We start from the raw sequence: 26,225 nt of genomic DNA, 5'->3' as shown, positions 1-26,225 counted from the left end.
TTGATGTGTGATAATGTAAAGATGTAGAAGAAGCCAGCCACAATCTTAAGCAAAAAAAGGATTCTCACAGTCCTGAGATAATTGGCAAGTGCTCTTACTTTAGGGTTTCTGTAACTGGAAAAAAATCCAAGAAAAAAATGACTTTTAGAAAAATGTATTCTTTCCAATCAAAGTAACACAAACTTTGATGTAAGAGGGACCTATTTCTACTTGATTAAGAAAGGCAAGTTTCTATTAGAAAAGTCAGAAGGTCTGGCTTCAGATCAAAGTTATGTAAATACTTAGAAAGAAAAGCATGATGCTTGAGTAGAAAAACTACTATTATTAACAGATGTTTTACTACTATCCATCATTAATAACAGTGGAAAATTATGCTTGCTTTTTATTTGAGCATTTCAAAAACTAAATCTCATCAGTTCTTATAACATCTCTAAGAGAGGTGATTCAGATCCCTAGGAAAATACTGTCTAACCTAAAGGCCAGACAGCTCTGAATTATAAATGGAGTCAGATGGTTTACAAACTCCATGAAATTATATAAAAGCTGGTTAAGTTCACATACATTTCTGACTATTAAAGGGCTGTTTAATCATAAGAACAGTTACCTCTGGCCATGGTTAGAAAATCTTAAGGAAGAGAAAGCAGTAATGCTTTCCATACACAGTCACAGAGGGCGTCAACGTTAGCATCAGGGACAGTAACCAGGGACCGCTAAAGCCAGGGCTCTCTCTAACTAGATCATTCTTCTTAAGGGATCACATATCCAAAAAGCAGGTCCCCAAGAAAAATAAAACCCCACCTGTGTATGGGAGGAGAATCACAGACTGAGGGGGAATGAAGCTCATTCTTTATCAACCAGGCCATCATACTAGTTTTCAAAGGGAATTTGCAAGGCAAATCTTTTGTCTTACAAAAAGGTTCATTTCATTCGGCAAAGAAAAAAAGACCCCAGAGGGAGTACGTACTGCGGAATCCCAAGCCTCTTCTATCACCTGTTACCTTGAAACATATATTCTGTTCTAGAAGAAATCCTTGGGCAGTTCCTTTAGTTATGTAGACTGTAAGTCAAGCAAACATCTAGTGTCCTAGAAAAACGTGTAACTGGTCAAATTTTTTAGCCAAAAATAAAGGCTATTCCCCACCATTCTCAACTCATTCCTATTCAAGAACCTGTATGAACTCTATTTCCCTGTTACAGAGTGTATGGGAACAGGAGTGCTTGTCAGATTAATACAGTGTCTGATAAGTCAAAATGACCTTACACTTGTCCTATTATTCTTTTCAAAAAGCACTGGGTCACATGATCAATAGCACCTTCTAAAAAGGGCTGTAAGGTCAGGTTCGGTGGCTCACGCCTGTAATCCCAGCACTTTGGGAGCCTGAAGCGGGTGGATCACCTGAGGTCAGCAGTTCGAGACCAGCCTGCCCAACGTGGTGAAACCCTGTCTCTGCTAAAACACAAAATTAGCTGGGCATGGTGGTGCAGCCTGTAGTCCCAGCTATTCAGGAGGCTGAGGTGGGAGAATCACTTTGAACCCAGGAGGCAGAGGTTGCAGGAAGCTGAGATGGTGCCGCTGCACTCCAGCCTCCTCAACAGGGTGATACTCTGTCTCAAAAGTAATAAATAAAATAAAAAGGGCTGTAAGAGAGAAAGAAGTAGTAACACTCACTTTAATTTCAACTGCATCACTAACAGCCCTAATGAAAGGGAATGTGTAGGAAGTCAAATCAGCCGCTAAAACTTCACTTCAATTACCCATAGTGTGGTATCATTCCTAGCATGCCAGTCTTGGCCTCCAGTGCACACATCACCGAATCAGATAGCTAAGTGTACCGAAGTCTCTCGCATGTGGCATTCCAATCACCACTACTGGCACTGCGCCTGTCATGGTTTTGTCCACCTTTCTTTCTCGTCATGGTCATCATTTGTTTACTGCTATTACTGCACCAAGTCCCATTCTCAGTATCTTTTTACTAGCAATTCTCTGAACTTGCAGAATCACTAAATATCAAGACTGAACAGGCTCTGGAGGTCGTATCTTCCTTCTTCTTCCATTTTCTTGGCAGAGTATTTTCTGTCTCCATCTTGAGTTTCCTTCCCAACCCTTGCTCCTACTCTCAAAGCTCCCATTCCTCATTAGCAGTTTCTCATACCACACACCCCTAAATCCTCACTGCTTCTATAAATATCACTGTCCCTTTTTTCTTTTCTTTTCTTTTTTTTTTTGAGACAGAGTCTCCCTCTGTCACCCAGGCTGGAGTGCAGCGGCGCCATCTTGGCTCACTGCCACCTCCGCCTCCTGGGTTCAAGCGATCCTCCCACCTCTGCCTCCCAAGTAGCTGGGATTACAGGCACGAGCCACCACACCCGCCCAATGTCCGTGTTTCAGCTGCCATGGCGAGTCACTTCGGTCACTTTCCGGAAGCCGTCTCCAGGTGAGCCAGCCTAGGACAGCCTGTTCCCGGTCGCGTCTTTGTACTTCCCAACAGTTCCCTATTCACAGAACCACTACATTTTAGAACCGAAAGAAAACTCAGAAATATTCTGGTCCAGTGCTTTTCCAAATTGGTAAAGTTCACTTTGCTCCTTACATTTTGAGATGTGCAAAGTCCATTTTACATCACAGTGTCACACAGACATACTCCAGCGAACCCCGCGACACGACACTTAAGCTTACCGTGCAAACACGCGGAGCATTTCTATCCTGTGCACAGGTTCCGTCCGCGAAGCCGGTTTCGCAGCACAGCGCTGGGAAGAAAGCCACAGTTCGGCAGACATTAAGCCGGTCCGGACTTCCCACCCACCGACGGGGCCGTCACTCGGGGGAGGTCCGCTCTGAGGACCCGGCCCGGCCGGGCCGTGAGTCCCCGCGCAGCTGCCCTCGCCCGGCCCGGCCCCGCGGTACCATCCGACCCCGCGCGGCGCCCCGTTCCCGCAGGGCAGGGTCCCTCCCGGCCGCCCCCATCGAGCGGTCCCCGCGGGGTCCCCGCCCCACGTCCCCGCGCCCGCCGCTCGGTCACAGTCCCCGCGCGGTCACTGGCCCTCGGTCACAGTGGCCTCACGCTGCCCTCGCGGTCACTCACCGCCCTGCCTCGGTCCCCGTCGCCTGGCGGCCGCGGCCCCACAGTCCGTCCTCCCGAACACAGACGCACGGGCAGGCACGCACCCGCGGTGGCCCTCCCCCGGCCCGGCCCGGCCGGATCTCCGCCCGGCGCCGTGTCACCGACGAGGGAAGTAGAGGAGGTTGCGGGGAGACGCCCCGAGAAGGGAGCTGACGGAAGAGCCGGCCGGAAGTCCCGCCCACCTCCCCTACCGCCGTCGATCCGACCGCGACGGCTCCTTGAAAATCGCGACTCCGGACAAAGTAGTTCCGCCTCGTTAGAGGCCCCGGTGGCGAAGTGCCCGGACTGGAGATGCGGTGACCCCGGCCCGTGCCCCGCCGCCCCGCCTCTCCGACCACGTGGGGTGGAAGGGACGCGGACGGCCGCCAACCTGGTCCGCTGAAAGCCTGCGGCCGACCCGCGGTCCTCCGGGTTCTGACCCGGCTTGGCGCAGCAAAAGCGATCCCTGGGGACCCGCCGAGAGCGCGTGGAGCAGGAGCGGATCCGCGGGAGGCGGCCGGCCGGGAGGCACATGCCGCAGGTGCGCGGCGGGGAGAAACGCTTTCCTTTTGCAGAATGAGCCTTTGGAAGGGTCCCTTTTAATTCCGTACATGTAAGTGACCACACAATGTTATGGAAGAACGACGTAAATAAACCCTTTTAAATTTTTAGTTGTCAACTTCACTGAAGTAAAAGACCTTATTTACTTATTATTTTATTTATTATTCTTTTTTTTGAGACGGAGTTTCGCTCTTGTTACCCAGGCTGGATGGAGTGCAATGGCGCGATCTCGGCTCACCGCAACCTCCGCCTCCTGGGTTCAGGCAATTCTCCTGCCTCAGCCTCCTGAGTAGCTGGGATTACAGGCATGTGCCACCATGCCCAGCTAATTTTTTTTGTATTTTTAGTAGAGACGGGGTTTCACCATGTTGACCAGGATGGTCTCGATCTCCTGACCTCGTGATCCACCCGCCTCGGCCTCCCAAACTGCTGGGATTACAGGCGTGAGCCACCGCGCCCGGCCTTTTTATTTTTTTAAAGACGGAGCCTCGCTCTGACGCCCAGGCTGGAGTGCAATGCTGCAGTCTCTGCTCACTGGAGCCTTCGCCTCCCAGGTTCAAGGGATTCTCGTGCCTCAGCCTCCCGAGTAGCTGGAATTACAGGCGTGCACCAACACACCCGGCTAATTTTTGTATTCTTAGTAGAGTTGGGGGTTTCACTATGTTGGTTAGGCTGGTCTCAAACTCCTGACCTCAAGTAATCTGCCCACTTCGGCCTCCCAAAGTGTTGGAATTACAGGCGTGAGCCACTGCGCCCTGCCAATTTTTTTTTTTTCCTTTTTTGTCTACTCTCAAACGATGAAAATGTATGCGAAGCACCAGAGTGACTGGCTGTGCAGAGATACTCCAAATACCTGGCCCAACTCATCCTCTCACAGCAGGTGACACTGGAATAAAGAATTTCATTTGCTGAGCATGGTGGTCCACACCTGTAATCCTAGCACTTTTTGGGAGACTGAGGTGGGAGGAACACTTGAGCCCAGGAGTTCAAGACGAGCCTGGGCAACATCGGGAAACCTTGTCTCTATAAGTGATACAACAATTAGGCCGAGCAAAGTGGGTCATGCCTGTAATCTCAGCACTTTGGGAGGCCAGGCGGCTGGTGGATCACTGGAGGTCAGGAGTTCAAGACCCGCCTGACCAACATGGTAAAACCCCTTCTCTACTAAAAATATAAAAATTAGCTGGATGTGGTGGTGCTCGCCTGTAGTCCCAGCTACTCAGGAGGCTAAGGCAGAAGAACTCCTTGAATCCAGGAGATGGAGGTTGCAGTGAGCTGAGATCGTGCCACTGCACTCCATCCTGGGCAACACAGTGAGAGATTCCATCTAAAAAAAAAAAAAAAAAAAATAGTGTAACAAAATCAAAACATTAAAAACATGAGGCCTAAAACACAACAGATTCTGTTGTCAAACTACTAACATCTTCATTTTTATTTTGTTAAGATATTAAACAATATTAAAAAGTTCAAGTTTCTTCATGGTCACATCTTTTCCCAGCTTTTCAAAGATTCATTCAGTAGTAGAAACAGCCAAATGCTGCTACAACGCAGAATAAACTTTCCTAAAAAACAAAACACACACACACACACACACACACACACACACACACGTTAGTACTGAAGAGGAGTAAGAGCAGCATGGGCAGTTGAAACTAACACTATCTCAGATCTTTACCAATTTTCGTTTTTTTGGTTTTTTTTCAGACAGGATCTCTCTATCACCCAGGCTGGGTTACAGTGGTGTGATCTCGGCTCACTGCAGCCTCAACATCCTGGACTCAAACAATCCTCCCACCTCTGCCTCCAGAGTAGCTAGGCCCACAGGTGCATGCCACCATTATCAGGCTAATTTTATTTTTTGCAAAGATGAGGTCTCACTATGTTGCCCAGGCTGGTCTTGAACTCCTGGGCTCAAGCAATCCACCCATCTTGGTTTCCCAAAGTGCTGGTATCACAGGCATGAGCCACCTCACCCAGCCACCAATTTTCAATCATGAAGACTTTTTCCTTTTTCATGAAGTGAAGGGTTTCTAGAGTATAGCTATACTATTGCTTTATAAAAGGGTAGGATGGATAAAGAATTAGATATTCTGAATGTAGAAATAAAATGTGAAGTAATGAACTTTAGGTAATACATACTCATTCCTAAAATAACTATTCACATATTTCCTGATTTATCACAGAAAGAATGTATGAAATGTTTGAGTTTCTTGGAGTAAATTGCACTACTCATCTCAAGAAACCATGTTATAGTATCACTGAGAGTAAAAACAGCAGGACCTTGTCATGAATTCTGGATAAGAGAAATGGTCTCTGGGTGTCTGTTCTTAATTAATAAAATTTATTTGTCCAACTTCTAGTTCAGAATCACAAAATGCTTTCCAGAGCCCAGATTGCTTAAAATACCTTGTAGGCACTTATTACAAGATTTCCACCTGCCTCAGCAACTCCTGAACCACCGACCTCACCTCTAGCCTGGTAATGATGAGATTAAAGCAATCTCAACTCAAGGACCTGATTATTAACCAAAAGCAAAATTCTCTGGTTCAGCCCAGCTCCCTGGCTCCTTGGGCGGGTAACTCTGAACTTGCTCTACAACAGTGCTGTGATAAAGGACCTGCTTTTGTTTTCATTTTAGCTTCCAGTCCCTTGTGGAAGGATGCTTTTATCAAATCCAGTAAAAACAGATAACTCAGAAAATGAAATGAAAAAAAGGAACATACAAAATACAGCCCCAATTTTTTTCCTTAGATTCGCTGGACATAAATTACTTTGTCAAATTGCTGTAAGAGTTTCTAAACCCTTACACTCAATGTGTGTGCTAACCTCATCATGGACCTGTAACAAACGGGTCACAGTGCCACTGGTCTGTGGACCCCCCGTGGAGTGGCACCGTTCTACAGCACCACCCAGTTCTCCAGCGGGACTGAGCCCTGTTATCTACAGCAGTTTTCTGCTCAATGGCACGTGATTTTCCCTCCTCTCTCATTTCCTCAGCCTCTACTCATGTTTCCTGGAATCTCTCAAAGTGCTGTGTGTGTGTGTGTGCGCGCGCGCGCATCTCACTCTCTCACCCAGGCTGCAGTGCAGTGGCATGATCTCGGCTCACTGCAACCTCTGCCCTCTGGGTTCAAGCAATTCTCTTGCCTCAGCCTCCCGAGTAGCTGGGACTACAGGTGCCCGCCACCATGCCTGCCTAATTTTTGTATTTTTAGTAGAGACGGTCTTGAACTCCTGATCTCAGGTGATCCACCTGCCTTGGCCTCCCAAAGTGCTGGGATTACAGGTGTAAGCCACCGCGCCCGGCCTCCAAATAAAGTGTTTTAAGCTCTGAAAATAAAACCTAAATAAATACCCAGCTCGGCCAGGAGCAGTGGCTCACGCCTGTAATCCCAGCACTTTGGGAGGCCAAGGTGGGCGGATCACCTGAGGTCAGGAGTTCAAGACCAGCCCGGCCAACATGGTGAAACCCTGGGCACCTGTAGTCCCAGCTACTTGGGAGGCTCAGACAGGAGAATAGCTTGAGCCTGGGAGGCGGAGGTTGCAGCGAGCAGAGATTGCATCATTGTACTCCATCCTGAGCAATAAAATGAGACTCCATCTCAAAAATTAGTAATAAACACCAACTCAACAAACTGGACTAAAGATAGTGTAGACTAAACAACCTAAAGCAAGCTATCAAAAATGGTGTTTAGCTGCCTCCTCCACCAATCCTGTGTTGCAAAACTCAATCCTGACAATCCTATTAAAGGAATAATTGATAAATAAATTTTTTATTACATATTTATTTGAGTGTTGAGTGGCCTCCACTGGATGTTAAGCTCTCTACAGGCAGAAACCATTCTGGTCTCATTCATCACTTTATCCCTAGCCCCGTGAGTGCAGAAGCTGACACATAATAGGAGCTCAGAACTGTTCGCTGAATGAATGATTTGTATCATCTAAAGATGCTTTTTTTTTTTTTTTTAACCAGGTAAAGTGGCTCACACCTGTAATTCCAGCACTTTGAGAGGCCAAGGAGGGCAGATCACCTGGCGTCAGGAGTTCAAGACTACCCTGACCAAATAGTGAAACCCCATCTCTACTAAAAAATACAAAATTAGCCAGGTGTGGTGGCATGCACCTGCAGTCCCAGCTACTCAGAAGGCTGAGGCAGAACTGCCTGAAACTGGGAGGCAGAGGTTGTAGTGAGCCAAGATCGCACCACTGCACTCCACCTGGGTGACAGAGAGAGACTGTCTCCACACAAACAAAAAAAGATGCATTTTTTAACTCCAAGAAGCACAAAAATTCATCTTCTCAGCTTGACTCTTCCCCTCAAGATAGCTGATAAATGAAGATTTGTCTAGTACTTCCCACTGTCCAGCCCCTCATCCCTTAGGTAGTTGAGCATAAAATAAAAGTTTGGTTGAGACTATGGAATTTTAGAACTAAAAGCTACCTTAAAATCATCTACATGCAGCTTCCATATCTGGCTGTCAGCAGAATCATGTGAGGAACGTTTTAAAAATTCAGATTCACTGATCCAACCCTTGGCTTATTTGATCAGAAACTATTTGAATAGGGTCTCGGCATCCATATTTTAAACCCCCCAAATTATCCTCAGGCAGTCACAGCCAGTCTTTGGGAAAATGTACTTCAGCTTCCTAATGTTACTGATACAATGTGAGAAAAACCCAATTACCTACCTAAAGTCATTTAATTAGAAAATGGAACCCCCCTTTTTCCTTTTACTTTTTTTTTTTTTTTTTGAGATGGAGTCTCACTCTGTCGCCCAGGCTGGAGGGCAATAACACAATCTCAGGTCACTGTAACCTTCATCTCCTGGGTTCAAGTGATTCTCCTACCTCAGCTCCCAAATAGTTGGGATTACAGGTGTGCACTATCATGCCTCACTAGTGTGTGTGTGTGTGTGTGTGTGTGTGTGTTTCAGTAGAGACAACAGTTTCACCATGTTGGCTAGGCTGGACTCAAAACTCTTGACCTCAAGTGATTCACCCACCTCGGCCTCCCAAAGTGGTGGGATTACAGGCATGAGCCACCGCGCCCAGCCTCTCTCTCTTACTCAATCGAGTTTCTGTTCTATTCTGACTCTTACGTATTCACAACCTGGGAGTAGATGAATAGAGGATGTGATCGTTTCTGGAGTAAATAAAAAATAATAATGTATCATTAAAATACATAAAACATTTCTGCCAATAAATTACCAATGTTTTTCGGGAGGCTGAGGCGGGTGGATCATCCTGGTCAACATGGTGAAACCCCGTCTCTACTAAAAATACAAAAAATTAGCTGGGCATGGTGGCACGTGCCTGTAATCCCAGCTACTCAGGAGGCTGAGGCAGGAAAATTGCCTGAACCCAGGAGGCGGAGGTTGCGGTGAGCCGAGACCGCGCCATTGCACTCCAGCCTGGGTAACAAGAGTGAAACTCCGTCTCAAAAAAAAAAAAAAAAATTACCAATGTTTTAATGAAACCTCTTTTATTTTTTTGAGATAGAGTCTCACTCTGCCGCCCAGGCTGGAGTACAGTGGCACGATCTCAGCGCACTGCAATCTCCGCTTACCAGGTTCAAGCAATTCTCTGCCTCAACCTCCTGAGTAGCTAGGATTACAGGTGCCCGCCACCATGCTCGGCTAATCTTCGTATTTTTAGGAGACATGGGGTTTCACTACGTTGGCCAGGCTGGTCTCGAACTCCAGACCTCAAGTGATCCTTGGCCTCCCAAAGTGCTGGGATTACAGGCATGAGCCACCTTACCCAGCCTGAACCCTCTTTTTAAAGATTACTCTTTATTTGTGCTTAATTTTAATCAATGGCTTTAAGATAAATAAATTTTATTACTAAAATAAAAACCACCTTTGCTCATGGAATCCCTGCCATCCAAATTTGTTTGCAACTTAGCAAAGTATGATTTGTTCAAATGAACAAATGTGTGATTTTAACACTGTAGTGATCAATCACTTTAATAAGGACCATCAGGATTGGGTTTTAGAACACAGTGATTTATGGAGGAAGTAGCTGAAAATAATTTTTAAGTAATATGCTAACTAAATAAACGCTATTCCCAAATTCAAACCCATGAAAAATCATGTCATATGTAAACATACAAGTTTCCTTGTCTTTAAGTAGCACGCTAGGTTTCTGCTTTAGTAACACAAAAGTTAAGTCAAATCATCCCATCCAGATGTCAAAGGTGAATGGCTGAGACTGCAGTGTCTTTACATCCTATTAAATATTAAGTAGTTTGATTTGTCCTTAGAAAGGAAAAAGAGGTTTCAAATTACACTTACATTCATGAAAACATCATGAGTATAGTTGTCAGTGTCAGCATCCCAGAAACAGCGAGAAGCCATGCTAAAAAATCCAAGAATGAAGAATTAACTACATAACAAGGACCAAAACTACAAATATCTGCCATGGGAAAAAGTGTTCCCTAATACATTCTCATAGATCTGTACTTCCAAACCTTTTCATAGGTTAGTACCCAAAGAATATTGTATTTGTACCAGAGAGTATGCTGGGTAAACTGGAGAGACTAGAGTCAGATGAAGCTGCTTGCAGCTAGGTGACCAGCCAGGGACTCTCACAGCCTCAGACCCTACCTGATGGCTATAGGGGTCAGTAATACAGGTCTGCATGTGACTTTTTTTTTTTTTGAGACGGAGTTTCGCTCGTTACCCAGGCCGGAGTGCAATGGCGCGATCTTGGCTCACCGCAACCTCCGCCTCCTGGGTTCAGGCAATTCTCCTGCCTCAGCCTCCTGAGTAGCTGGGATTACAGGCACGTGCCAACATGCCCAGCTAATTTTTTGTATTTTTAGTAAAGACAGGGTTTCACCATGTTGACCAGGATGGTCTCGATCTCTCGACCTCGTGATCCACCCGCCTCGGCCTCCCAAAGTGCTGGGATTACAGGCTTGAGCCACCGTGCCCGGCTGCATGTGACTTTTAATGACCTCGGCTCCTGCACAATAACAGTAGAAGGCAGGTGTAGAAAGAGCCCAACAGATTTAGTTCAACCTGATCACTGTATAGAGTCCCAGAAAAAGGGGCAAACATGAAACTAGAATTCAGTCTTCTAATTATAACTCCAGAAATATCTCTAAGAATGTTAACCTACCTCTAAATTGGCTATTATCCTCTCTGCAATTCTTGGGTAAGAGAAAAATATTAGTCAAAATGAAAGCCAATTAAAAATGGAAACAAATACCCCAGGAGGACTGGATTGGTAAATGAAATTCCGGTATTTCTCAGGATCTGGGAGAATTTTTTTTTTTTTTTTTTTTTTTTTGAGACGGAGTTTCGCTCTTGTTACCCAGGCTGGAGTGCAATGGCGCGATCTCGGCTCACCGCAACCTCCGCCTCCTGGGTTCAGGCAATTCTCCTGCCTCAGCCTCCTGAGTAGTTGGGATTACAGGCACGCACCACCATGCCCAGCTATTTTTTTTGTATTTTTAGTAGAGACGGGGTTTCACCATGTTGACCAAGATGGTCTCGATCTCTTGACCTTGTGATCCACCCGCCTCGGCCTCCCAAAGTGCTGGGATTACAGGCTTGAGCCACCACGCCCGGCCGAGAATTTTTTTTTTAAAAGAAAAAAGAAACTATCATAACTTCTGGCAATGAAATTCCATGTAGACTTAAAGAAAAGTTTTACAAGACACAGTGATGTATCCCTGTAGTCCCAGCTACTTGAGAGGCTGAGGCAGCGAGTATCATTTGAGCCCAGGAGTTCAGGGCTGTGGTAACGCCATAGTCACATCTGTACAGCCACTGCACTCCAGTCTGGGAGACACAGCAGGACCCTGGCTCTTAAAAAAAATTCCAAGTACATGAAAAGCTATTGACAATATAATGTTAAGTGAAAAAAATAGGCCAGGTGCAGTGGCTCACGCCTGTAATCCCAGCACTTTGGGAGGCTGAGGTGGGCGAATCATCTGAGGTCAGGAGTTCGAGACCAGCCCGGCCAACACGGCAAAACCCTGTCTCTACTAAAAATACAAAAATTGGCTGGGCATCATGGCACATGCCTGTAATCCCAGCTACTCAGGAGGCTGAGGCAGGAGAATCACTTGAACCCAGAGGTAAAGGCTGCAGTGAGCTGAGATTGTGCCCCTGCCCTCCAGCGTGGGCGATAGATGAGACTCTGTCTGAAAAAATAATAAATAATAATGTTAAGTGAAAAAAAATTACAAATGTTTCACCTTTCATGTGTATGATTTATCGTATGAACACTTACTTTGTGCCATTCGCTAGTCTAAGTGTTTTACATGTATTAACTTACTGAATCCTATGAGGTAGTTACTATAATTATACCCATTCAGTGAATGTGAAAACTGAGAATTAGAGAAATTAATTAACCAAGGTCATACTAGGTGACAAAGCTTGGCTTGAACCCAGGCAGTTCAAAACCCACACCTACAGAGAAAGATATAAATATATCTTACTGTATTGGTTGTTTTTCCTGAAACAAAAGGTCTCACATATTTATTTCTGAACCCAGCCTACTATGGCAGAGCATATAAACAAAGAGAAAGAATATGTTCCCAATAAAACACATCCAACTGTCCAGATCGTGGTGACGTTTTCAGCTTGATGTGGTAAGACGGTTGCAGCCCTGACACAGCATAAATGTGTGTGTCATCTCATGCAGTTCCTTAACAGACCCAGCTTGGCTTTTCTGCAATGTCTCCTTTGAAGTTGTGCTTCATTTTATTACCAGTTTTCATCCGGATCCACTGGAAAATGGGATTTTGCTTTTGATTCTTGGCCAGGAATCGCTTAATCTTAAAAGACTTGTGAGAAGACATGACAAGAAGCAGAATCGAGCTCATACCACAAGAGAAAGGGAGAAGGCTTTTTGGTTTTTTTTTTTTTTGAGAATACAAAATAGTAAGACCCCAATTCCTTTATTTATTTCTATTTTATTTTTATTTTTTATTTTTATTTTTATTTTTGAGACGGAGTTTCGCTCTTGTTACCCAGGCTGGAGTGCAATGGCGCAATCTCGGCTCACCGCAACCTCCGCCTCCTGGGTTCAGGCAATTCTCCTGCCTCAGCCTCCTGAGTAGCTGGGATTACAGGCACGTGCCACCATGCCCAGCTAATTTTTTGTATTTTTAGTAGAGACGAGGTTTCACCATGTTGACCAGGATGATCTCGATCTCTTGACCTCGTGATCCACCTGCCTCGGCCTCTCAAAGTGCTGGGATTACAGGCATGAGCCACCGCGCCCGGCCCGTTATGTTACAGGACAAAAAGGGCTTTGCATACGTTTGATTAAAGTAAGATCTTAAAATCGGGAATTATCTTGGATTATTTGGGTGGGCCCAATTTAATCACAAAGGTCCTTAGACAAAGAGGGAGCAGGTGGGTTAGAGTCAGTTGAAGATGCTGTGCTGCTGGCTTTGAAAGTAGAGAAAGGCTTATAGGCCAGGCAGCCTCTTACTGGAACAGACAAGGAAATGGATTCTATCTGAGAGCCTCCAGAAGGAACGCAGCCCTGCTGACATGTCCATTTTAGTTCAGTGAAAGCCATTTTGGATTTCTGATCTCCAGAACTGTAAATAATATATCTGTGCTGTTTAAAGCACTAGGTTTGTGATGTGTTACAGCTGCAGCAGGGAACTAGCACACGAAGGAGGAAAAAGCCTATGACATGAAGAGCAAAGTTTCATGCTGAGGAGACAAGATCTGAAAGTCAGTACCTGTTAGAGGCAGACGCCTAATTAACACTCAAGGTTCTTGGTTTAAAGACTTGGAGGGTTACAATTAAGAAACAAGGAGGCTGGGCACAGTGGCTCATGCCTGTAATCCCAACAGTTTGGGAGGCCATGGCAGGTGGATCACCTGAGGACAGGAGTTTGAGACCAGCTTGGCCAACACGATGAAACATCGTCTCTACTAAAAACACAAAAATTAGCTGGGCGTGGTGTCGGGCGCCTATAATCCCAGCTACGTGGGAGGCTGAGGCAGGAGAAATGCTTGGGAGGTGGAGATCAGGCCATTGCACTCCAGCCTGAGCAACAAAGCAAAACTCTGTCTTAAAAAAAAAAAAAAAAGAAGCCGGGCGCGGTGGCTCACGCCTGTAATCCCAGCACTTTGGGAGGCCGAGGCGGGTGGATCACGAGGTCAAGAGATCGAGACCATCCTGGTCAACATGGTGAAACCCCGTCTCTACTAAAATACAAAAAAAAAAAAAAAAGAAAGAAAGAAAAGAAAAGAAAGAAACAAAGGTGAGGCAAGATGCGGTGGCTCACACCTATAATCCTAGCGCTTGGGGAGGCCAAGGTGGGAGAATCACTGGAGCCGAGGACTTCAAGACCAGCCTGGCCTGGACAACACGGTGAAACCCCGTCTCTACAAAAATACAAAAATTAGTTGGGAGTGGTGGCTCATGCCTACAGTCCCAGCTACTCAGGAGGCTGAAGCAGGAGGATCACGTGAGCCCAGAAGGCAGGGGTTGCAGTGAGCTGAGATCACACCACTGCGCTCCAGCCTGGGCAACAGAGTTGAGACTGTCTCAAAAAAGAAAAAAAAAGGATGAATTTAATATAGAGCCTTTTTAAAAATGCAACTCACAGAAGAGTTGGCACAAGAAAATAATTTTTTTAAAAAAGATAAAACTGTACTGTAATCCCAGCACTTTAGGAGGCCGAGGCAGGTGGATCACGAGGTCAAGAGATCGAGACCATCCTGGTCAACATGGTGAAACCCCGTCTCTACTAAAAATACAAAAAATTAGCTGGGCATGGTGGCGCACGCCTGTAATCTCAGCTACTCGGGAGGCTGAGGCAGGAGAATTGCCTGAACCCAGGAGGTGGAGGTTGCGGTGAGCCGAGATCGCGCCACTGCACTCCAGCCTGACTAACAAGAGCGAAACTCCGTCTCAAAAAAAAAAAAAAAAAAAAAGATAAAACTGTAACCCAACCTCAATTCAGCTCAGTTCCTGAAGGTAAGCAGCCCTGCACAGCAGAAGAGAGAGTTAAATCCTTTCTGGAAGAAAATAATGTCATCTGGAGGTCTACAATTTTTTTAAACAATGTCTAGGATTCAACCTAGGCATGCCAAGAGGCAAAAACATATACATGATTATTAAAAAAATACAAGAGAAACAAACTCACACATGACCCAGATGCTAGATTAAGTAGATGATGACATTAAAATAACTACTGTAGCTGGGTACAGTGGCTCATGCCTGTAATCCCAGCACTTTGGGAGGTCCAGGTGGGTGGACAACGGGGGTCAGGAGTGTGAGACCAGCCTGGCCAACATGGTGAAACACTGTCTCAACTAAAAATAAAAAAATTAGCCAGGCGTGGTGGCACACACCTGTAATCCCAGCTACTTGGGAGGCTGAGGCAGGAGAATCACTTGAACCTGGGAGGCAGAGGTTGCAGTGAGCCAAGATCGTGCCACTGCACTCCAGCCTGGGCGACAGAGCAAGACTCCATCTCAAAAAAATAAAAATAAGTAAATAAATAATAAAATAGGCCGGGCGCGGTGGCTCAAGCCTGTAATCCCAGCACTTTGGGAGGCCGAGGCGGGTGGATCACGAGGTCAAAAGATCGAGACCATCCTGGTCAACATGGTGAAACCCCGTCTCTACTAAAAATACAAAAAAACTAGCTGGGCGTGGTGGTGCATGCCTGTAATCCCAGCTACTTAGGAGGCTGAGGCAGGAGAATTGCCTGAGCCCAGGAGGCGGAGGTTGCGGTGAGCCAAGATCGTGCCATTGCACTCCAGCCTGGGTAACAAGAGCGAAACTCCGTCTCAAAAAAATAAAATAAATAAATAACTACTGTGGCTGGGCACAGTGACTCACACCTGTAATGTCAGCACTCTGGGAGGCTGAGGCACAGGGATCACTTGAGACCAGGAGTTCCATATGAGCCTGACCAACATGGTGAAACACTGTCTCTACTAAAAATACAAAAATTAGCCTGGCGTAGTGGTGTGCATCTGTAATCCCAGCTACTTGGGAGACTAAGGCAGAAGAATTGCTTGAACCCAGAAGGTGGAGGTTGCAATGAGCCAAGATCACACCACTACACTCCAGCCTGGGCGACAGAGTGAGACTCCATCTCAAAAACAGAATGAAATTTAAAACTAACTAGTATGACTAAAATGTAAAAAGAGAGGTGGGAGGGATGAAAAAAATTAAAGGATAAAGTATTTTACTAGATAACTGAAATCTATAAACAACTAAATGTAAATTCCCAAACTGAAAAATACAACAACGGAAATTAAGAACTCATTAGGGGCCGGGCGCGGTGGCTCAAGCCTGTAATCCCAGCACTTTGGGAGGCCGAGGTGGGTGGATCACGAGGTCAAGAGATCGAGACCATCCTGGTCAACATGGTGAAACCCCGTCTCTACTAAAAAAATACAAAAAATTAGCTGGGCATAGTGGCACGTGCCTGTAATACCAGCTACTCAGGAGGCTGGGGCAGGAGAATTGCTTGAACCCCGGAGGCAGAGGTTGCGGTGAGCCGAGATCGCGCCATTGCACTCCAGCCTGGGTAACAAGAGCGAAACTCCGTCTCAAAAAAAATAAAAAGAAAAAGAAGGCCGGGCGCGGTGGCTCAAGCCTGTAATCCCAGCACTTTGGGAGGCCGAGGCGGGTGGATCACGAGGTCGAGAGATCGAGACCATCCTGGTCAACATGGTGAAACCCCGTCTCTACTAAAAAAATACAAAAAATTAGCTGGGCATAGTGGCACGTGCCTGTAATACCAGCTACTCAGGAGGCTGGGGCAGGAGAATTGCTTGAACCCCGGAGGCAGAGGTTGCGGTGAGCCGAGATCGCGCCATTGCACTCCAGCCTGGGTAACAAGAGCGAAACTCCGTCTCAAAAAAAATAAAAAGAAAAAGAAGGCCGGGCGCGGTGGCTCAAGCCTGTAATCCCAGGACTTTGGGAGGCCGAGGCGGGTGGATCACGAGGTCGAGAGATCGAGACCATCCCGGTCAACATAGTGAAACCCCGTCTGTACTAAAAATACAAAAAATTAGCTGGGCATAGTGGCACGTGCCTGTAATCCCAGCTACTCGGGAGGCTGAGGCAGGAGAATTGCCTGAACCCAGGAGGCAGAGGTTGCGGTGAGCCGAGATCGCGCCATTGCACTCCAGCCTGGGTAACAAGAGCGAAACTCTGTCTCAAAAAAAAAAAAAAAAAAAAAAAGAAAAAGAACTCATTACATGGGTTTAGCAGCATATCAGACGCAACAGAAAAGAGCATTAGTGACCTAAAAGGTCAACAGAAAAATATATAAATTGGCCAGGCGAGGTGGTTCATCCCTGTAATCCCAGCACTTTGGGAGGCTGACCCTGGCCAATATGGTGAAACCCTGTCTCTACTAAAAATATAAAAATTAGCTGAGTGTGGTGTCAAGTTGTAATCCCAGCTACTTGGGAGGCTGAGGCAGGAGAATCGCTTGAACCTGGGAGGCAGAGGCTGCAATGAGCCAAGATCGTGCCACTGTACTCCAGCCTTGAGTGACAGAGCGAGACTCTGTCTCAAAAAAAAAAAAAAAAAAGGAAAAGAAAAGAAAGAAAAATGCATAAATTGAAGCACAGAGAGGAAACAGAAAAATCAGAAAAGGCGTAAGAGATACAGTAGAACATGGAGAAAAGATCAAACATACATGTAACTGAAATCCTTAAGAGAGGGCAGAGTGAAAGGAGCACTAGCAGTGTTTTAAAAGAGAGCAGCCGCCGGCCGGGCGCGGTGGCTCAAGCCTGTAATCCCAGCACTTTGGGAGGCCGAGGCGGGTGGATCACGAGGTCAAGAGATCGAGACCATCCTGGTCAACATGGTGAAACCCCGTCTCTACCAAAAATACAAAAAATTAGCTGGGCATGGTAGCGCGTGCCTGTAATCCCAGCTACTCAGGAGGCTGAGGCAGGAGAATTGCCTGAACCCAGGAGGCGGAGGTTGCGGTGAGCCGAGATCGAGCCATTGCACTCCAGCCTGGGTAACAAGAGCGAAACTCCCTCTCATAAAAAAAAATAAAAATAAAAAAATAAAAAAAATAAAAGAGAGCAGCCACCTCTAGAACCCAGATCTCAGTTTGTAATGCCATGCTCCAATACACTGAAGCAGGAGTCCTTGGAGAAACGGCTGAATTCTAGGGCTGGGGCAGGGCATGAACACAATAGAGCTTCTTACAGTGCTAGAAAGAAAGTAACCCACAATAGCAGAGTCAGTGGGAAGCAGCAATCACCTGAAAGAGCTCGCAACGGCCAAAGCTGGAACAATTAGAATTACAAAATAAATAAAGTAGTACTGAATAATCATCCAAAGTATAAAATATCCATGAGTCCATACTGAAATAAATGACAGAATGCATAAATAAATGGGAGAGAAGAGACAAATTTCCTGTGCTGAAAAATTCCAGATAATTTACGTAGGTATTATGCCCTCAAGGAGCTGGTCGTAACTCCCCGTTCTTCAAGTGTGGGCGCACCCAGTGATGTCCTCCTAATGAGAACGGTATGAAAAGGGAGGAAATGAAACCGCCTTTGCAAAATGACGCCCGAGACCGTGAAGAGATCAAACGTAACCGCATCCATCTTGCTTCTAACCTCCAAGCTGTCCTTGTTCATTCCTGCGTGTAGGCTGAACTAACTTGGGGGGAAACTTAGTTTATAGCTTACAGTTTATAGTTTAAAACAAAGACAATAAAAGCCCTTTCACAAAGCAAACCTCCTTCTGGTCTGGGGACTAGACTGCCTTTGTAGGACTAATGAATTAGCCACAGATAAGAAAGTATGGTTTAGGAGTCATGTAGCTGGAGGCTACAAGATGCTGCTCCTCCCTAAACTGCTCCTAAGATCAGAGCTTGAGATATTTTGCAGACCCTGCACTTGGTGGAGCAGCTGCACTACCGGATCAATAAACTGGCTCCTCTGATCTATGGCCCCGACCCAAGAACTGACTCAGCGCAAGAAGACAGCTCTGACTCGGGACGCTTTCGTCTCTGACCAATCAGCACTCCTGGCTCACTGCTTCCCCTACCCACCAAGCTATCCTAAAAGCTCTGCTGCCCGAATGCTCCGGGAGACTGATCGGAGCGATGATAAAACTCCAGACTCCCTCACAGCCGGCTCTAAGAATTACTTTTTCTCGATTGCAAGTCCCCTGTCCTGAGGAATGGGCGCTGTCTGGGCAGCGGGCAAGGGGAACTCATTGTGCAGTTATGGAAAGAGTAACTGTTTAGTGAAGAAACTGAAAAACACTACCTCAGGCAAGTAGTCAAAGTTCACATCAGCAGTAGTATGTCATGCTGATAGTATGCCATTGATATAATATGACAAGAATGGCATTTTACCTCTGTGATCTTCCTTCCAAAAACCTATAACCCCCAATTAATCATTAACAGAAAAATCCCAATGGAGGAAGGGACATTCTACGAAACACCGAACCAGTCAGCATTCCTCAAAATTTCAACGTTATGAAAAACAAGAAAGTCTAAGAAATGATGTATCAATACTGGTTCATTAACTGTGGCAAACGTTGCCTCCTCTGTATATGTTAATAACAGGGAGTCCAGGTGCAATAGGTTATGCCTGTGATCCCAGGGTTTTGGGAGGCTGAGCCAGGGAGACTGGTTAAGCCCCAGAGGTCAAGGCTGCAGTGAGCCATGACTGCACCACTGCGCTCCAGCCTGGGTGACAGAGCAAGACCTACCTCAAAAACATAATTATTATTATTATAATAATATGGGAAACTAGGTGTGGGGTATATGCAAACTCTCTGCAACTTTTCTGTATATCTAAAAACTATCTTAAAGTAAAAACTTGATATTTAAATTTTTTATTTATTTATTTTTTGAGGCAGAGTCTCATTCTGTTCCCCAGGCTGGAGTGCAGTGGTGTAATCTTGGCTCACTGCAGGTTCAAGCAATTCTCCTGCCTCAGCCTCCTGAGTGGTGGAGTGGCTGGGATTACAGGTGCACACTGCCATGCTCAGCTAATTTTTTGTATTTTTAGAAGAGATGGGGTTTCGCCATTTTGGCTAGGCTGATCTTGAACTCCTGACTTCAAGTGATCTGCACGCCTCAGTCTCCCAACGTGCTGGGCTTACAGGTATGAGACACTGCACCTGGCCAAAAACTACTTTTTAAAAGAAAGTAATGGCTAAGAATTTTCCCAAACTGATTTAAAAAAAATCAACCCAGCTAGGTACCGTGGCTCACACCTGTAATCCCAGGACTTTGGAAGGCTGCATGTGGTGTCAGGCATCTGTAATCCCAGCTATTTGGGAGGCTGAGGCAGGAGAATCTCTTGAACCCAGGAGGTGGAGGTTGCAGTGAGCCAGATCGTGCCATTGCACTCCAGCCTAGACAACAAGAGCGAAACTCCATCTCAAAAACAAAAAAAAAAAATCAACCCACAGATTCAATAGATTCTGAGAGCCGCAAGCAGAATAAATATAAAGAAAGCAATAGTGGCTACAGAGGACATACCATCTTCCATCGAATAATAAAACTTACGGCTGACTTCTCAACAGTGACAATGAAAACTAGAAGACAATGTAATCCCTCATCTATGTATCTGCGCAGGGTCTCACTCTGCTGCCCAGGCTGGAGGACACTGGCGCCATCACAGCCCACTGCAGGCTCAACCTCCCTGGGCTCAAGCATTCCTTCTACCTCAGCCTCTCAAGTAGCTGGGAACACAGGCATGTGCCACCGTGCCCAGCTAAATTTTCTATTTTTTTGTAGAGATGGGGTTTTGCTGTGTTGCCCAGGCTGGTCTGGAACCCCTGGGCTCAAGTGATCCTCCTGCCTCAGCTTCCCAAAGTGCTGGGATTACAGGTATGACCCACCACACCCAGCCCTGATGGGAAACACTATAATAGATGGATCCATCTGACAATATCTGAACTCCATTATCAATCTTAAGGAAGTAAAAAGAGATGGCCAGCTATTTTGTACCTCCTGATAAGATGCAATAGGATGTACAGAAAACAGTCTTTCCCCAGCAGAGTAACGTGGCTCACATCTGTAATCCCAGCACTTTGGGAGGCCAAGGCGGGTGGATCACAAGGTCAGGAGTTCAAGACCAGAATGATCAACATGGTGAAATCCTATCTTAAATAAAAATACAAAAATTAGCCAGGCATGGTGGCGCATGCCTGTAATCCCAGCTATTCAGGAGCTGAGGCAAGAGAATCACTTGAACCCGGGAGGCGGAGGCTGCAGTGAGCCAAGATCGCAACACCTTACTCCAGCCTGGGCATCAGAAGAAGACTCCAGCTCAAAAAAATAAAATAAAAAACAAAAACAAAAACAAAGAAAACAGTCTTTCCTCAACCTCAAACCTATGGCTAATTAAGTCTAGATCTAATTATTTATCTTCAAGAAGTACAGGAATACATATTAAACAATACCATAGGTAAATAATCAGCAAATGCCAGAATATAGGAAACTCTACAGGACAAACCAATTTTTTCAACAAATAAATGGCAGAAAAAAAAAAGAAAAAAAAAACAGGCTGGGCATGGTGGCTCACGCCTGCAATCCCAGCACTTTGGGAGGCCAAGGTGGGTGGATCCCCTGAGGTCAGGAATTTGAGAACTGCCTGGCCAACATGGTAAAACCATATCTCTACTAAAAATACAAAAATTACCCAGGCATGGTGGTATGCACCTGTAATCCCAGCTACTCAGGAGGCTGAGGCAGGAGAATCACTTGAACCCGGAAGGCAGAGGTTGCAGTGAGTCAAGATCACGGCAGTGCACTACAGCCTGCATGAGGAAGCAAGACTCTGTCATAAAAATAAAATTAAATGGCAGTATTAAAAGAGGAAAGAGAGGCCGGTTGTGGTGGTTCATGCCTGTAATCCCAGCACTCTGGGAGGCCAAGAAGGGCAGATCACAAGGTCAGAAGTTCGAGACCGACGTGGCCAACATGGTGAAACCCCGTCTCAACTAAAAATACAAAAATTAGCTGGGTGTGGTGATGCACACCTGTAATCCCAGCTACTCAGGAAACTGGGGCAGGAGAATGGCTTGAACCCATGAGGCAGAGGTTGCAGTGAGCTGAGATCGCATTACCAGACTCCAGCCTGGGTGACAGAGCAAGACTCCATCTGTCTCAAAAAAAAAAAAGAGAAATGAGGCAGCAAAAATGAGAGATTAAATTTAAAGCCTGATGCCATGGTGTGCACCTACCGTCCCAGCTACCTGGTAGGCTGAGGTGGAAGGATCACTTGAGCCAAGGAATTCAAGTCTGCAGTGTGTTATGATCACATCTGTGAATAGCAACTATAATCCAGCCTGGGCAATATAGCAAGATCCTATGTCTTAAAAAAACTCTAATTTACATATCAACCAAATGCAATGTGTGGACCTTGTCTGAATCTTAATTTGCACAAATTGTAAAAAAGAAAATAACAGGTCTGGCATGGTGGCTTAAACCTGTATAATTCCACCACTTTAAGAGGCCAAGACTGGTGAACTGCCTGAGCCCAGGAGTTCAAGACCAGCCTGGCCAACAGACTGTGACCCATCTCTGCAGAAAATATAAAAACAAAATTAGCCAGGTGTGGTGGTGCACACCTGCAGACCCAGCTACTCAGGAGGCTGAAACAGGAGGATCCCTTGAGCCCATGAGTCCAAGGCTGCACGAGCTGTGATAGTGTCACTGCATGCCAGCCTGGGTAACAAAATGAGACCGTCTCTTTAAACAAAAAGAGAAAGAAAACACACACATACATATATGAGGCAATCTTGGACATCTGAACACTAACTGCATATTTTATAATATCAAGGACTGACAACATTTTAGAGATGATGATACTTTATTTTTATTTTTATTTTTTGAGACAGAGTGTTGCTCTGCCACCCAGGCTGGAATGCAATGGCACAATCTCAGCTCACTGCAACCTCCTCCTCTTGAGTTCAAGCAATTCTGCCTCAGCCTCCTGAGTAGCTGGGACTACAAGCACACACCACCACACCTAGCTAATTTTTGTATTTTCAGTAGAGACGGGGTTTCACCATTTTGGCCAGGCTTGTCTTAAACTCCTGATCTCAGGTGATCCACCTGCTTTGGCCTCCCGAAGTGCTAGGATTACAGGTGTAAACCAACACACCAGGCCCCCTCTCACTCTTGTAAAGACACACTCTTACTGAATTGTCAAGAGGACAGATACTTCATAAGAAATATAGATGAATGGCCGGGCGCGGTGGCTCAAGCCTGTAATCCCAGCACTTCGGGAGGCGGAGGTGGGTGGATCACTTGAGGTCGGGAATTTGAGACCAGCCTAACCAACATAGAGCAACCCCATCTCTACTAAAAATACAAAATTAGCCAGGCCTGCAGGCACCTAGAATCCTAGCTACTTGGGAGGTTCAGACAGAAGAATCTCTTGAACCCGGAAGTCGGAGGTTGCGGTGAGCCGAGATCGCGCCATTGCACTCCATCCTGGGCAACAAGAGTGAAACTCCGTCTTAAAAAAGAAAGAAAGAAAGAAAGAAAGATAGATGAATAAAAACAAGAAGGAAAATCCAGATACTCACAATACTCCTTCACCTCTTTGTTCTCCAATCACTACTTGCACCACCATTTTGTATCGGTCAAACCCCATTTCTAGAAAGAAAAAAGAAGAAGGTTATTTATAAGCAAATACGTAGTAAAATTATTTTGAGGACAAATTTGCCCAGAAATAGACATAAGCATTCAATCCACAAGTACTTAATGAACATGATGGTAAGCTTGGGAGTCAGGGAGACGTGAAGACAGACCCTGTGACTCACCAAGTGTAGAACCTCAGACAAGTGATTTAACTTTTCAGCTGAAATCTCCCTCATTAAATGGGAATATCATTACCTACCTCCCAGGGTTGTTGTAAGATTAGGTAAGATATAGTCGTATTTTTAGTTTTTAGCTGGAGCAGGCTGGAGTGCAGTGGTGTGATCTCAGCTCACTGCAACCTCTGCCTCCTGGGTTCAAGTGATTCTCCTGCCTCAGCCTCCTCAGTAGCTGGGACAATAGGCATGTGCCACCACACGTGGCTGGTCTCCAACTCCTTACTTCAGGTGATCCGCTCACCTCAGCCTCCCAAAGTGCCAGGATTATAGGTGTGCGCCACCGTGCCCAGCCAGATATAATAATATCAAAAGCATCTAAACAGTGCTGTTAAACACTAGTCCCTCCGTAAACTTTAGCTTCCTTTCTTTCTCCCCTACTGTAAGTCAGCTACAGTCAGCTACTGAGCTAAACCTTCAAGATAGAGAAATAAATAAGATGCTTTTCTTGCCTTAAAAGAACTCACAGTAGTAAGAACTCAAAGGAAAATAGAAAAATAGGCCGCACTCACATCTGTAATCCCAGCACTTTGGGGGGATGAGGCAAGTGATCTCCTGAGGTCAGGAGTTTGAGACCAGCCTGGCCAACATGGTTAAACCCCATCTCTACTAAAAAATACAAAAATTAGCCAGGCATGGTGGCAGGCACCCGTAATCTAAACTACTCTGGAGGCCGAGGCAGGAGAATCACTTGAATTTGGGAAATGGAAGTTGCAGTGAGCCAAGATCGCGCCATTGAACTCCAGCCAGAGCAACAAGAACAAAACTCCATCTCAAAAAAAAAAAAAAATAGAAAATAGAAAAATAAATTGGCCGGGCGCGGTGGCTCATGCCTGTAATCCCAGCACTTTGGGAGGCCAAGGCGGGTGAATCACCAGGTCAAGTGACTGAGACCATCCTGGACAACATGGTGAAACCCCGTCTCTACTAAAAATACAAAAAATTAGCTGGGCATGGTGGCACGTGCCTGTAGTCCCAGCTACTCAGGAGGCTGAGGCAGGAGAATTGCCTGAACCCAGGAGGCGGAGGTTGTTGTGAGCCGAGATCGCGCCATTGCACTCCAGCCTGGGTGACAAGAGCGAAACTCTGTCTCAAAAGAAAAAAGAAACTTCAAGTTGAATGATCAAGAGGGAAGGAGGGAAGGAGGGAAGGAGGGAAGGACGGAGGAAAAGAGGGAGGCAGGGAAGGAGAGGAGAGAAAGGAGGGAGGGGCTGTGTAAAAGAAAAAATTTGGCTGGCCACAATGACTCATGCCTATAATCCCAGCACTTTGGGAGGCTGAAGTGGGTGGGTCACTTGAGGTCAGGAGTTCGAGACCAGCCTGACCAACAGGGAAAAAACCCCATCTCTACTAAAAATACAAAATTTAGCCGAGCATGGTGGTGCACGCCTATAAACCCAGCTATTTGGGAGGCTGAGGCAGGAGAACTGCTTCAACTCGGGAGGCGGAGGCTGCAGTGAACCAGGATGCCACTATTGCACTCCAGCCTGGGCAACAAGAGCGAAACTCTGTCTCAAAAAAAAAAAAAAAAATTCAAACTAGGAAACAATACAAATCAAGGAACAAAGAGTTATTTGTCACAATTAATTCACAATATAAAACATCATAACTTACTAACTCAATCAGGTTATTATTTCTTTTGTTTTTTGAGAAGGAGTTTCGCTCTGTCCCCAGAGTGGAGTACAGAGGCATGATCTCAGCTCACTGCAACCACCACTTCTCCAGTTCACATGATTCTCCCACCTCAGCCTCCTGAGTAGCTGGGATGACGGACATGTGCCACTATGCCCGGCTAATTTTTGTGTTTTAGTAGAGACAAGGTTTCACCATGTTGCCCAGGCTGTTCTTGGCCTCCCAAAGTGTTGGGATGACAGGCCTGAGCCACTGAGCCCAGCCGTTTTCTTGTTTTTTGTTTTTGTTTTGAGACAGGGTCTCTGTCTGTTGCCCAGGCTGGAATGCAGTGACACAATCTTGGCTCACTGTAACCTCTGCCTCCCGGTTTCAGTAATTCTCCTGCCTCAGCCTCCTGAGTAGCTGGGACTACAGGCGCATGTCACTACACCAATTTTTCGTATTTTAGTAGAGACAAGGTTCCAACATGTTGCCCAGGGTGGTCTCGAACTCCTGAGCTCACAATCCACACACCTTGGCCTCCCCAGGTGCTGGGATTACAGGCGTGCTCCACCATGCCTAGCCTCAATCAGGTTATTAGGCAACAGAAAGAGATGAAAGACCACAGCCCTAGGGAACAAACTGAATACCCAGAAAACATCATTCCAGAACTAATATCTTTTCAAAATGGCAAAAGAAAAGACACAAATGAAAAACTAAATTACTGGTTTAAGAAAATCACAAGTATGGCCGGGCGCGGTGGCTCAAGCCTGTAATCCCAGCACTTTGGGAGGCCGAGGCGGGTGGATCACGAGGTCGAGAGATCGAGACCAGCCTGGTCAACATGGTGAAACCCCGTCTCTACTAAAAATACAAAAAATTAGCTGGGCATGGTGGCGCGTGCCTGTAATCCCAGCTACTCAGGAGGCTGAGGCAGGAGAATTGCCTGAATCCAGGAGGCGGAGGTTGCGGTGAGCCGAGATCGCGCCATTGCACTCCAGCCTGGGTAACGAGAGCAAAACTCCGTCTCAAAAAAAAAAAAAAAAAAGGAAATCACAAGTAAATGTCAGTAAAAAACGAAGTAGCCTGGGCAACATGACAAAACCCTGTCTCTACAAAAAATACAAAATTTAACCAT

At 46.0% G+C, this 26,225-nt stretch overlaps 2 protein-coding genes across 6 annotated transcripts in view; both read right to left on the bottom strand.

Moving 5' to 3' along the window:
• The window catches only part of PCYT1A (phosphate cytidylyltransferase 1A, choline), a 53,845-nt gene extending 50,539 nt beyond the window's left edge, over positions 1-3,306 (bottom strand). The window contains exons 1-3 of one of the 3 annotated variants that reach the window (XM_074406106.1): positions 3,084-3,306; positions 2,678-2,748; positions 999-1,084 (exon numbers count right to left, since the gene is read on the bottom strand). The gene's annotated coding sequence lies outside the window, so the exon portion shown is untranslated. The other 2 variants (XM_010341435.3, XM_074406105.1) reach the window with 2 other exon arrangements.
• A 1,756-nt stretch (positions 3,307-5,062) lies between these two features.
• Positions 5,063-26,225, bottom strand: part of DYNLT2B (dynein light chain Tctex-type 2B) — a 28,003-nt gene continuing 6,840 nt past the window's right edge. Inside the window, exons 3-5 of one of the 3 annotated variants that reach the window (XM_039461987.2) lie at positions 23,189-23,258; positions 9,955-10,018; positions 5,063-5,224 (exon numbers count right to left, since the gene is read on the bottom strand). In XM_039461987.2, coding sequence (XP_039317921.1) covers positions 5,177-5,224; positions 9,955-10,018; positions 23,189-23,258 — 182 coding nt within the window. In that variant the 3' untranslated portion in view covers positions 5,063-5,176. Of the gene's footprint in view, positions 5,225-9,954; positions 10,019-20,008; positions 23,094-23,188; positions 23,259-26,225 lie in introns of those variants that run through there. The other 2 variants (XM_074406109.1, XM_074406108.1) reach the window with 2 other exon arrangements.

This window comes from Saimiri boliviensis, chromosome 9, assembly GCF_048565385.1.
Source record: "Saimiri boliviensis isolate mSaiBol1 chromosome 9, mSaiBol1.pri, whole genome shotgun sequence".
Taxonomy (NCBI): domain Eukaryota; kingdom Metazoa; phylum Chordata; class Mammalia; order Primates; family Cebidae; genus Saimiri; species Saimiri boliviensis.
This window is presented reverse-complemented; position numbering and strand designations above follow the sequence as displayed.